Raw genomic sequence first — 13,288 nt, 5'->3', positions numbered from 1 at the left:
GAGTCATTTTGTTACTATATTCCTTTAGCAGAAACAGTATTTGGTGATCCCTAAACCTATGGTATATCCAGTTTCAAGTTTGAGACTACTCAAGCAGTGTCAGGCATGCATTCATCTTGTGAAGTGAGACTTAAATCCAGTCAGAAGGTGGTTGGCTACTCACACAATGTTTGTGCCACTATTGAACCAACATATCATGCAAGCAGGTCATCTTTGTAGATAGCAGTATTTGTATCTGGGTTGATGGTTACCTTCCTCCTTTTGTATCCTACAGGGAACCTTCAGTACCATGAACACTAGTCACCAGGGGTAAAAGCTCTCATTGGGTACCAGCTTGACTTCACCAAGTCAAATGAGATATGTAAGTATTTTCTTAAGCTGTAGGGCCTTATTATCACTTTGTGGAGAGGAACCAATAATGATGGGTGTTTGGAGATGGCCATAGAGCCCCTTTGTCTGGTGATTCAACTAGATATAAGCTATTCCTAGTAAATGGTGGGGAAACATGTCTAGTTGGGACATTATCTCCCCATTACCTGGTAAATCCATTTAGATTGCTTTGCTTATGTATATGGTTTAGGAAGATTCTACATTAGTAAGTTTCCATATGGTCTTCAAATGGTCCTTAATGTTAGTTATCTTTCCTCATACTCCCTTCTTACTGTTCTTTTCCATTACCCTCCCCATTCAGTTCTCTAATTCTAGTCTCTCCATAACTATACATTCTATTTCTTCTTTCTTAGGCGATCCTTCTTTTCCACCAATACCTTATTCTATACCTAACTTCTATGGTTATTCAGATTGTAGGACATACTGAAGGTTTAAAAGCTAACATCCACAAAGAAGAAAAAACATATAATAATTGTCTTTTGGGGTCTGGATCACCCCACTCAGTGATTTTCTTTTCCAGCTCAAACAATATATCTCTGAATTTCTTAATTTTTATAAACAGCTGAATAATATTCTGTTATGTAAATGTACCACATTTTCATTCTCCACTCACCAGTTGATGGACATCTAGGCTGTTTTCAATTTCTAGCTATTACTAATAGAGCAGTAATGAACATGGATGAGCAAGTGTCTCTGTAATGCAATGTGGAGTTATTTGGGAATATGTTATATATGCCATTTGTTTAAGATGTTATTTTTTTAGTGTGTATTTTTGGCTTTTTTGTCAAAAACAAGGTATCCATTGGTGTATAGATTTGTGTCTGCATCTTCAGTTTCATTCCATTAATCAACCTGTCTGTCTTTATGCCAATACCATTCTGATTTTATTACTATATCTCTGTAATACAACTTGAAGTCAGGATGGGTGATACTTTCAGCAGTAATATTATTATTCATGACTGTTTTAGCTTTTTTGGATTTTATGTTTCCATATCCATCCAAAAAGATGAAAATTGTCCATTTGATTTCTGTGAAAATTGTGTTGGAATTTTGATGGGTATTGTGTTGAATTTGCTTTTGTAGGATGTCCATTTTCTCTACACTAATCCTACTGATCTATAAGTATGGGAAATTTTGTATTATCTGGTATCTTTTATTTCTTCTTCAGTATCTTAAAGTTTTTATTATACAAATCATTTACTTGCTTAGTTAGAGTTATTTCAAGGCTTTTTTTAGGTTATTGTGAAAGGTACTGCTTCCTTGATTGCTTTCTCAGTTTATTTTATCATTTGTATACAGGAAGGCTACTGGTTTTTTTTGTGTTAATGTGGTATTCTGATACTTTACTAAAAGTCTTTTTCAGCTGTAGAAGTTCCCTGGTGGAGTCTTCAGGGTCTTTTATGTATGAAATACTACCATCTACAAATGAAGATACTTTGACTACATCCTTCCCTATTAGTGTCCCTTGATGTCCTTCTGTTGTCTTATTGTTCTAGCTAAGACTTCAAGGACTATATTGAATGGATATGAAAAGAATGGGCATCTTTGTCTTGTTCCTGAATTTCTCTCTATTAGATGTTGGCTGTAGATTTGCTGTATGTTGTCATTATTATGTTGAGGTATGCCCCTTGTATCCCTAGTCTTTCTATGACTTTTATCATGAAGTGTTATTGGCTTTTAACAGCCTTTTTGGCATCTAATGAAATGAGCATGTGGATTTTGTCTTTCATTTAATTTATAATGTATTACATTTATGGATTTACAAATACTGAATCATCCCTGCATCTCTGGAATAAAGCCAGCTTTATCATAGAGAATGATCTTTTTAATGTGTTCTTGAATTCAATTTGCAAGTATTTTGTTGAGAATTTTTGCATTTTGCTCATAAGGCAAATTGGTCTTTAATTTTCTTTCTTTGTAGAGTCTTTGTGTGGATTATATATCAATGTAATTTGAGCTTCATAAAAAGAATTAGAAAATGCTCCTTCAGTTTCAACTTTGTAGAACAATATGAAGAGTATTTGTGGTAATCTCTTGAAAGTCTGAATCCATCTGGCTCTGGGATTGCTATCTTGCTTGCTTTATTTTTTGGGAGACTTTTAATTGCAGCTTTTATTTAATCATTTGTGCAATTATAGATTATAAAAGGTGCAGCCTTTTTTTTTTTTTCAATAAGTGTCAGCCATCCCGATTCACCCTCAGACCATGTCAGTCTCCTCCTTCCCCTCGCTGACTCTACACATCATCTTTGGGACCTGAACTTCACTGGAGCTGGACTCCAGCAACAAATCTTGTTCCTTCATTTCCAAAGTTAAAGGGCTTAGATGGTTTTTCCGTTCCAGCTTCTCGGCCCATACGCACTCCTTTGTCTTATGCTGGTTCAATGCCCTTTATGCAGGTTTCTGTGGCAAATACATTCTGGCTCTGGCACCTCTAATATTTTGGGTCCTCCAAAGCAATCCAGACTTCACTTCAGTAGCTTCATACAATGGCCCTTCAGGGCTTCTTGCCATTTCAGAGCCTTCATGCAGACTAGTCTGACACACATTCCCTAGCCTCAGCAGCTCTCTTTAACTGCACAGGAAGATTCCACAAAACCTTTAATTACTCAAAATCCAGAACCAGATAGACAACACTGCCACATTTAATAGCCTCCTTGCAATGGAGCATGGCTTCCTTTAAATACATTTGTAGCAGCTTTCATATGTTCTATTTTTTAGGAGGATAAAATTCCATAGGCTTTTTCCTTACACAGGTTGAAAGTTCAGCTGGGTAACGTCTTTTTCTGAGTGTATCTCTCCCTTTATTTCATTGCAGATTGTGCTCTCCTTGACTTCTTTCCCTTTCAGCATAAACCTTGGCTCCAACAATAAATCTCCTAGCATTCTTTTAATCTTTTAACTGTATGTTTTGTACTTATTTTTGCCCTGCTGTCTTTTTCACTGTAGACCTGTCTATCAGTGACAACTAGTAACCATGCAACAGAGTCAATGTTAGGCTGTCTTAAATTTTCCTTTGCTATAGACATTAGTTTATTGCTTTCAACTTATCCTCAGGCAATTTCTTAGGACAAGTACAAAAGACAGGCACATTATTTGCCAAAATATCACAAGAAAGGTCCCTAGCCCCATTACTAATATTCTTCCCCTCTGAAACCTCTCATGCTGGGAGTCTGCAATCAACATAGTTCTCAGCACCACTGTCTTCCAGGTTCATACTAGAATGGCCTATTAAGCTTTGCTTACAGCATTCAACCACTTTCCCAGGCCAAGTCCCAAAGTCTTCCATATTCCTCCAAAAAGCCACATTATCAGGTCTGTCACAGCAACTATCCACTTCTTGGAACCAACTTATGATGTAATTACTTTTCTATTTTTGTAATAAAACACCATAACCAAAGAATTTATAAAAGAAAGTAGACAATTAGATTATAGCTTCAGAGGGTTATCATCTACGATGGCAGAGCAAAGAGGTGATGACAAGAACAGGAAAGACCCCATCTTTATTCGTAAGGGGGAAGCAGAGAAAGAGAATGCTGGAAATGGCACCAAACTTTTGAAACCTCAAAGTCCATCCCTGATGGCACACCTCCTCCCAAAAGAACAGACCTCCTAATCATTCCAAAACAGATCCACCAATGGGAACAAAGTTACCAAACACATGAAACTAAAAGGGCCATTCCCATTCAAACTTCCACACCAATAATACTAGGAATTGGATTCAATGATCATTGCCTCTTTACAACTTTACTTAAAGATTCCTAATTTTTAATGATTGCAGAGTTAAATACACCATTCACCAAAACATAAAACTGGAAATAAGGGGTCTAGTTAGGAGATCACATTTACTGCTAGTAACAGAAATAAGCAGAATTTTCATTTTAAGCATTATAGAAGAATTAAAGGGTTTTCCTCTTTTAAAAAACACTCAAAGTGCTTTAACCTAATTAGCATATGTCCCCTAAATTCCAGAGCTCACATCCAAACCTAACAAATTACTATGTCACTAAGGATGTATTTTCACACCTTCTTTGAAGCAGATGCTATATAGACAGCCATATTTTAATGTTTAAATCATCTTTCATCTATGATCATTTTTAAGATTTATTTATTTATTATGTATTCACATGCCAGAAGAGGACACCAGATCTCATTATAGATGGTTGTGAGCCACCGTATGATTACTGGGAATTTAACTCAGGACCTCTGAAAGAGCAGCCAGCGCTCTTAACCTCTGAGCCATCTCTCCAGTCCCAAACTATGATCTTTAACAGTAATACAAGTACATACATAAATATGCATTTCTCAGTGGTCCCAAGTATTCCCTTCATAGAAAAGAAGAAATATTACTTAGTTGAAGCTTTTCCACTCAGTCAGTTGGGACTGATTAACTAATGAGGGCAAGAAATATTACAGTCTAAAAAAAGGAAACATGATAACCCATCTCAATTCCTAGACCATCTCGCAAAGGCCCTTTTACAATACACCAATCTGAATCCTGAGGCCCCAAATAGAAAATAACTTCTTTTGACCTACTTCTTCTCGCAGAGTTTCCCTGAAATTAGGATCAACCTTAAACGTCTAGAGAAAGGACCCCTGACTCCACAGGCAGAAGTCTTAGTGGTGACTTTAAGGTGTACCATGGGAGAGATGAAAAAGCCTCAAAACAAAAATACCTGGTGCTAGTGAAGGCCTTTTAACTGACCATAGCAACTTCCCCAGCTCTCTGGCCTCCCAAAACCTGAGGACTCCTGATCCCTGTTTCAGATGTACCTATCTGATCCCTTGTAAACCACCCAGATCATGTTCAAAGTGTCATCAAGGACATTTGGGTGTTGACTGCTCCCATGACCTTCACATCATGGAGACATCAAGCCCAGGTGGCCCTTTGGCTGAGTTCCTGGGGACCTGGGCTCCCTTGGCCTGACTACCATCATCTCTGACTTGGAGCCTTGGGTAGACATTACAGTATCAAGGAGGTCTCTCCCTCTCCTACTCCTCCTCCTCCTGGACACCAGGGCCACCTATTTAGTTCTCATGGAGTTATAGGGACCCACATATTCTTGTTCCTCTATCATCAGGGTAGGGTCACAGCTTTACCAGCCTCATCAAACCCCACCAAATTTATCGCCCAGACTCAATACCCACTCTCTTTCTATAGCTTCACAGGACTTAAGTCTCTTATCTCTGACCTTTTAAGAATCTGCTACACCCTTGTGGCTGTCCACCACTTGAGCATACTCCCTCAATGATCTTCAGGTCCGCACCACTCATGCAATTCTACTTATTAAGACACCTGCGCTCCCCCAGCTATTTTCTCTTCTACTGTTCTAATTGTCTCTCCCCTTCCATTGGGTAAGTGTCACTACAGAGTTCCCTGCTTTGTTCACTTTTGCTATGAAAGCCACATAGGTGTTCTGGATACCTTTCCCTCCAGGACACCTTTTTCTTCAGAGCTGTCAGTATAGCCTGGCTTCTGACAGCCAGGATACCTTTTGCTCCAGATCTGTAACATTTACATTTTGGTGCAGAAACTCAGGACCGACTACTTCCATAGCTATTTACCATAGGTTTTCCTCTCAGTTCATCCAGGATCTCCAATGGGTGGCTCAGACCATCCTTACCCTCCAGGGCCAAATAGACTCACTGGGCAACCATAGTGCTACAAAGCCAGTGAAGATTAGACTCACTAACAGCAAAAAAAAAAAAAAAAAAAAAAAAAAAAAAAGTGATCTTTGTCTCTTCCTCAGGAAGGAATGTTGCTTCTATGTCAATGAGTTAGCTAAAGTAAAAGACAAGATCTGACAACTCCAGATGGATCTCCAAAAATGTAAGAGATAGCTTGATGCCTCTGACTAGTGGCTCATGGACCATCCATTGTGGAATTGGATGCTAACCTTCTTAACCCCCTTTCTCCTGCTTTTCTTAATCCTACTAGTTGCACCCTGCCTTAAAAACTCTTTATCTAGATTTCTTCAACAACAGATTCAAAAGATATCTAACCAGACTTTTCATCAGTTGCTAGAACAGGATTACTAGCCCCTAACCACAGAGCCAGAGGCCAGCAACTCCTGATTATACCCTGATTGTGAAGATCAAGTTGGCCCAAAGGACTTCAACACCCTGATTCAGCAGAAAGAAGTCTAATGATAACATATCCCATTTTCCCATGACCTGATTGTTTACCAATAAAAAACAAAAAAAAAAGGAGGAATGTAAGCCCCTCACGCCACAAGTAACCAGGCCCCTCCCACAAGGACATTTAACTGCCAGGTTCGACCCACAGAATACTCTAACTGCCCTAACTGCTGGATCCTGCCTCCATCCTACTGAATAAAAAGCCTATCTCTGGACATGAAATCCCACCAATCTCTACCCTGGAAAGTTCTACCCTCTTCCCAAGAAACTCTATACAAGCCCTGTATCCTGTTCAGTTTGCTGTTGTTTCTAACCCAAGCAGAAGCAACCATACTCCTAGTTTTTTCCCTCCCAGTAAATCTCTTGTGTGAGGTTTGTTGTGCGGTGTGACTTTGTGGTATTCCTTGGCTCCTGGCTGCCAGGAGACCTTTCCATCTGAGCTATAATGCTTACATTAGTGACTCCATAACTTCATAGCACTTACAAAATGCCTCACTGAAACTTGATTCTTGAAGAAAATTTGTAGAAAAGTTTGTGTAAAATAGGAATTATATGATATTCTTACCCCCTTACAGTGCCAGGAAGGGGAGCATCCAGAATTAGTGTGGCCAATACGAATCTTAAATGGCTTTCCTATATCCCCAACTGTGATCTATAAAAGAGTCAAGAAAACATGTTTTAGTTATACTTTTTAATACAGCTCAGACAAGAACATTGCATACTGATAAAGAGATAAATTCATAAAGACATCAGAATGACAAACATGTACACAATCCACAGAGCACTGAAACACACAAAGCCAAAAATGAAATATTGAACCCAAGGCCCTACAGATGCTGAGAACATACTGTGTTACTAAGTTATATACCTTTCCCAAGGAAGCAAAATTTAACAAGTTTGTGTAATGAAACACACAGTCTACTATAATAAACTATAGAAATATGGCTTAAATAATAGATAAATAAACAGAATCAGAAGGAAGTACAGCATATCAGCTTGGCCTAGCATCTATCCAACATTCATTCAACAACAAATATAAAATCTTCTCAACTATGCATAAAACCTTCCTTATATAAAAGATGTGTTATATAATACTGGTTCTTGACATTTTATAAAAGATGAGTGGGCATGGTGGTACATACCTGTAATTCCAGCACGCAGAAGGAAAAGGATTGCAAGTATGAGGTCAGCCTGGTCTTACACAGTAAATTGAAAGCCCATACTATATAGCAATACATGGACAAAAAATAAAGGGAGGAGATTTTTAAAACAAGCAAACGTGTGTGTGTGTGTGTGTATATATATATATATATATATATATATATATATAGTTTTATATTATATGAATAACATGTATCATCTAATCACAGTGGAATATAACCAGAAATAAATATTAGAAGGAAAATTGGAAAAATTGTATGTGAATTAAACAGCATATTCTCAATCAGTTGGTCAAACAAGGAATTCCACAGTAATTATAAAACACATGGAGATAACTAAACCAAAGCACAACATATTGAAGATAGTGTAAGCCAGGCTCATAAGGAAATTTATAACTATAACCACATATACAAAATAGAAAGAAAAACCTTAAATGGGTAGCCCAATTTTCTACCTTAAAAGAAAGTTCAGAGTAAATTAAACCCTAATCTAGCAGAGGGAAGGAAATGAAAAAAATTAACTGATTAATGCATATTAAAAAATAAAACAATCTATCAAACAAAGGCAGTTCTTCAGAAAAATTATCAACTGAATTTACAGTCCTTTGGCTACTGTAACTATCAAGAAAAGAGAAAGATTTAAATTGGTAAAACCAGAAATTTAATGAGATGTTACGTAAAAACTTCACAAAAATAAAAAGGGTTTTAAAAACACAGCATAGTTATAAAAATATTGTGTATAATGTCAAAAAATTAAATTCATTAAAATTAAATTAAATTATTAGGAGTTAAATTTATTAAAAGCTAAATTTACTAAGAAATTTATAGAAACACACAAACCACCAAAACTTATACAATAGACAAGATGAAAAGGTCTATAACAGGAGATTGGATTCATAATTTAAAAATCTAGAAACTAAGAGAAGCATAGAACATAAGTCTATTTTTGCACATCTGATAGAGGGTTAATAATCTAAAATATATAAAGAGCTTAAAAACTGTACATAAAAAACAATTCAATTAAAAATGAGTATAAAAGTAACCAAAGATTCCTCAAAAGATGAAATACAAATAATTTAGAAACACTTAAGGAAATGTTCAGCATCCTTAGTCATCAGGGAAACCCAAATCAAAGCTACTTTGAGATTTTACTTCACACTGGTAAGAACGCCAAGATCAATAAAACAAAAGACAGCTCATGCCAGCTAGCATATAGAGAAAAGGGAAGACCTATTCATTGCTAGTGAGAGTGTATACTTGTACAGCCACTGTGAAAATCAGTATGGTGGTTTCTCAGGAATATGGGAATATACCAACCTCACAATCCAGACATATTACTCTTGGTCATATACCCAATAGACTCCATACTACTAAGGAGAAACTTTGTTATCTATGTTTATTGTTACTCAATTCATAATAGCCAGAAAATGTAAACAGCCTAGATATCCACAAATGAATGGAATAGGTGAATGAATAATGAAATTGTATACATTTTTACAATACACAATTGAATATTTTTCAGCTGATGAAAAATGAAATCATTATATTCACATCTAAGTGGATGGAGATAGAAAAAAATTATCCTGAGTGAGGTAATCCAGACCCCAAAAAGACAAATATTGTATGTATTCTCTTATATGTAGATGTTAGCTTTTAAGCCTTCAGTTTGAACACTACAATTTATATACCAGAGAAGTTAGGTACAGAGTAAGAGGCTAGCAGGGTGGGGGAGGATCTCCCAAGGATGGGGAGATAAAATATAATCATTGTGATGGTTTGAAAGAAAATGGCTCCCAAAGGGAGTGGCACTGTTAGGAACTGTGGCTTTGTTGGAGTAAGTATGCCCTTGTTGGAAGAAGTGTGTGACTGTAGAGGTGGGCTTTGAGGTCTCATATATGCTCAAGCTTTGTTCAGTGTAACACTCAGACCACTTCCCATTGCTTGCAAAATGTAGGACTTTCATCTATTTCTCCAGCATCATGTATGCCTGCATGCTACCATGTCTTACCATGATGACAATGGACTGAACCTCTGAAACTGTAAGTGAGCCACCTCAATTAAATGTTTTCCTTTATAAGAGTTGCCATGGTCATGATGTCTCTTCACAGCTATAGAAACCATAACTAAGACAGTTATGGAGAGACAAGAGTTAGACTGGAACAGTATGACTAAACAAAGAAATGGAGGAAGGAGGGTAAGGGAAGAATATAAGGAGGAACAACCAACACTAAGGGTCATTTGAGGGATCATATGGAAATCTACTGTCGTAGAAGCTTCTTAAAATATGTACATATATGAAAGAAATCTAAATGCAGTCACTAAATAATGGAAGAGACAAAACCCCAACTCTACATCTTTCACTACCAAGTGAAATATCCAGTGCCAGAAATGGTTTACCTCTAATTGAATTCTTGGCCAAAGGGCCCCATGGAAACCACCAAACAACTCAGGCTGTTGCCAAGGCTATTGATTACTCTCCACGAACTGATGATAAGCCTCTATTGCTGAAGACAATATATAGGTGTCTCATTGACATAGAGAAATCTAGTTTGTTCTAACTAGAGTCTTCATCCCTAGTGACTACTGCTCATAGTACTGAAGGGTACTCTTTAGGATACCTAAAAGAGAAAGGTAACCATCAACCCAGCTACAAATCCTGAAATCTACAAAGATTACCTGCCTGCCTGGTATGTTGGTTCAATAGTGGCACAAACATTGTATGAGTAACTGTCTTAGTTAGGGTTTCTATTGCTATGAAGAGAAACAATGACTATGACAACTATAGGAAGGAAAACATTTAATTGGGATGGCTCACTTACAGTTTCAGAGGTTCAGTCCATTATCATCATGATGGGACATGGCAGCATGCAGGCAGACATGGTGCTGGACAAGTAGCTGAGTGTCCAATATCTTGCAGGTAAAAGGAAATGAACTCTGACACTTGGAATATCTTGAGCATAGGAGAACTCAAAGCCTGCCTCCACAGTAGCACACTTCCTCCAACAAGGCCACACCACTCCAACAAAACCACACCTCCTAATAATGCCATTCACCATGAGTTTATGGGTAACAATTACATTCAACTACCACAGTAATGAACCACCTTCTGATTGGATTAAATTCCTACTCTACAAGATGAAATGCATGCCTGACACTCCTTGGGTGGCCCAGAACCTGAAACTGGATAGGCCATAGGCCTAGGGGAAAACCAAATAATATATTTCTGCTACAGGAATATAACAATAAAATGACCCTCAGTGACATTCTGCTATACCCATAGATCAATACCTTGCTCAGCCATCATCAGAGAAGCTTCCTCCTGCAGTATATGGGAACTACCACAGAGACCCACAACTGGACAATGTTCTGAGAGTGAGAGACCTTGGAACACACAGTCCTAAATGGTATATCATCCTTAAACCGCTCCACTCAGGGCTCAGGGAATTATGCAGAAAAGGAAGCAGTAAGAGGGTATGTGCCAGAGGGGATGGATGGTACCAAGTAAACAGTGCCTTGCATCAACAACAGGACTGAGGCCTACATGAATCCAAAGAGACTGTCAGCATGCACAGGCCTGTACAGATCCACGCCAGATGGGGTTCCAGTCATAAGAGAGGAAGTCGATAAGAGCTTCTGTCCTTAGCTAGGAAGTTATTTACAATTAACACTTGCTTAGAGATGAAAAATTAGTTTCCTCCTATGGAGAGTCAGTGAGTATATAAACCACATGAGCAGGCCCCATGCCCAGCAATAGAAGGCAAACACAAATGAACTCAATGGTATGTTTGGAGGATTTTTTTTAACTTTACTGGTGTTTTGCTTATATATTATGGTTTCTGATTCTGTGTCTTGTGTGTGTGTGTGTGTGTGTGTGTGTGTGTGTGTGTGTGTGTGTGTGAGTGATTCTCATGCCCTTTTTTGATTTATTTTTCTGTTTATTTTTCTAAAGAGAGAAAGAAGACATGCATTTGGGCAGGTAGGGAGGATCTGAGAGGAGATGAGAGAGGGGAAACCATGAGCAGCATATATTTTATGAAAAGGCTGTATTTTCAATAAAAAAAGAAAAATGAAGTTTTTTATTATTTTTCGTATGAAAGAAATAATTTTAGAATTTACTATAATGAAAGGAGTATGAAAATTTTGGTATTGTTTTTGTACCATTTTTATCTCATGTTTAAATTTTAATTAGATTATAAATTCATACAATTTATGGAGCTTAATAGTTTTCTATATTATAATTTTTCTATATTTTCTATATTATTATATATTTTTCATATGTGAAAAGAACTCCTCAATTTCTCATTCTCATTTCCTTCTCTCATTGTGACAGTCTGCTGCTTTTAGTGTCTTCTTTTTTTAATTGGTTTTGCTTTTCACTTTATTTAGTGTGTGTGTGTGCGTGTGCGTGTGTGTGTGTGTGTGTGTGTGTACATTTGTGTTCTTGCATGTGTTTTTGCACTCAAGTGTGTGCATGTGTGCTTCTGCATATATGCATGTATCTTAGCACATGTATGTTAGTCAAAGATCAACTCACAGGGTTGCTTCTCTTCTCTCACCATGTGGGAATGGAACTCAAGTCACCAGGCCTCGTGGCAAGTGCCTAAATGTGCTGACCCATTTCTTTAGCTCCTGCTTTCTGGATTCTGCTGTTGGCCTTCATCCTCTATTGTCCTGTCCCTGTTGATTGATTCCTGGCATGGTGACATTTACCCCTTGTTTATAGAGGTGTTGGCTTCCTTAAGCTTTACTTGTTCACCATTTACTTATTCTCGTAAATTCTTCTCTTACATATATTCCTCTGCAAAGCTTCATTTTTTTATTTTTTTTTTTAAATTTATTTATTTATTATGTATACAGTGTTCTGTCTGCACATATCCCTGCAGGCCAGAAGAGGGCACCAGATCTCATTACAGATGGTTGTGAGCCACCATGTGGTTGCTGGGAATTGAACTCAGGACCTTTGGAAGAACAAGCAGTGCTCTTAACCTCTGAGCCATCTCTCCAGCCCCTTTTTTATGTTTTTAAAATGAGTATTTTTTTTACGTTGTTTATAGTATGCAAAACAAATGTTAACATCTAAAAAATTCTAAAGCATGCTATTTAGTGGTTTGTGGTGTGGTCACAGTATCATTTTTCAACTCTTTGCTTCCAGAACATTTTAGTTATTCCCCATTCTCCTTTCCTGAACTCCTGGCAACCATCTCTAATGTGCTTTCTCTTTCTCTAATTTGAATGCCTTTAATTTCTTTTTCTTGATAAATATCCCTACTTAAAATTTTCAGAGCATTGCTGAGAAGCAATGGCAAAAATCTGGAATCATTGTCTTATTCTTGATTGGGAGAAATCTGTCAATCTTTGATCTTTAAGGGTGTTACCTTTGGGTTTTACATAAATGTCCTTGTATTGTGATTAGGGAGTTTGTGGTAGTTTGAATGAAAATGGCTACATACACTCATGGGGAGTGGCACCATTAGGAGGTGTGGCATTGCTGGAGTAGGTGTGGCTTTCTTGGAGGAAGTGGGTTAATGAGGGCTGGCTTTGAGGTCTCAGAAGCTCAAGCCAGACCTAGTAGCTCAGTCATTTCCTGCTGCCTGTCAATCC

The 13,288-nt window shown here is 37.5% G+C and overlaps 1 protein-coding gene across 1 annotated transcript in view; it reads right to left on the bottom strand.

Moving 5' to 3' along the window:
- Positions 1-13,288, bottom strand: part of Rp1 (RP1 axonemal microtubule associated) — a 357,619-nt gene that overhangs the window by 297,543 nt on the left and 46,788 nt on the right. The window contains 1 exon segment of the mRNA XM_059255599.1: positions 7,093-7,179. Within this exon segment, the coding sequence (XP_059111582.1) occupies positions 7,093-7,179 (87 nt within the window).

This window comes from Peromyscus eremicus, chromosome 2 (genome assembly GCF_949786415.1).
Source record: "Peromyscus eremicus chromosome 2, PerEre_H2_v1, whole genome shotgun sequence".
Lineage (NCBI taxonomy): Eukaryota > Metazoa > Chordata > Mammalia > Rodentia > Cricetidae > Peromyscus > Peromyscus eremicus.
The sequence above is the reverse complement of the archived record's forward strand: the minus strand, read 5'-3'. Positions and strand labels throughout refer to the sequence as shown.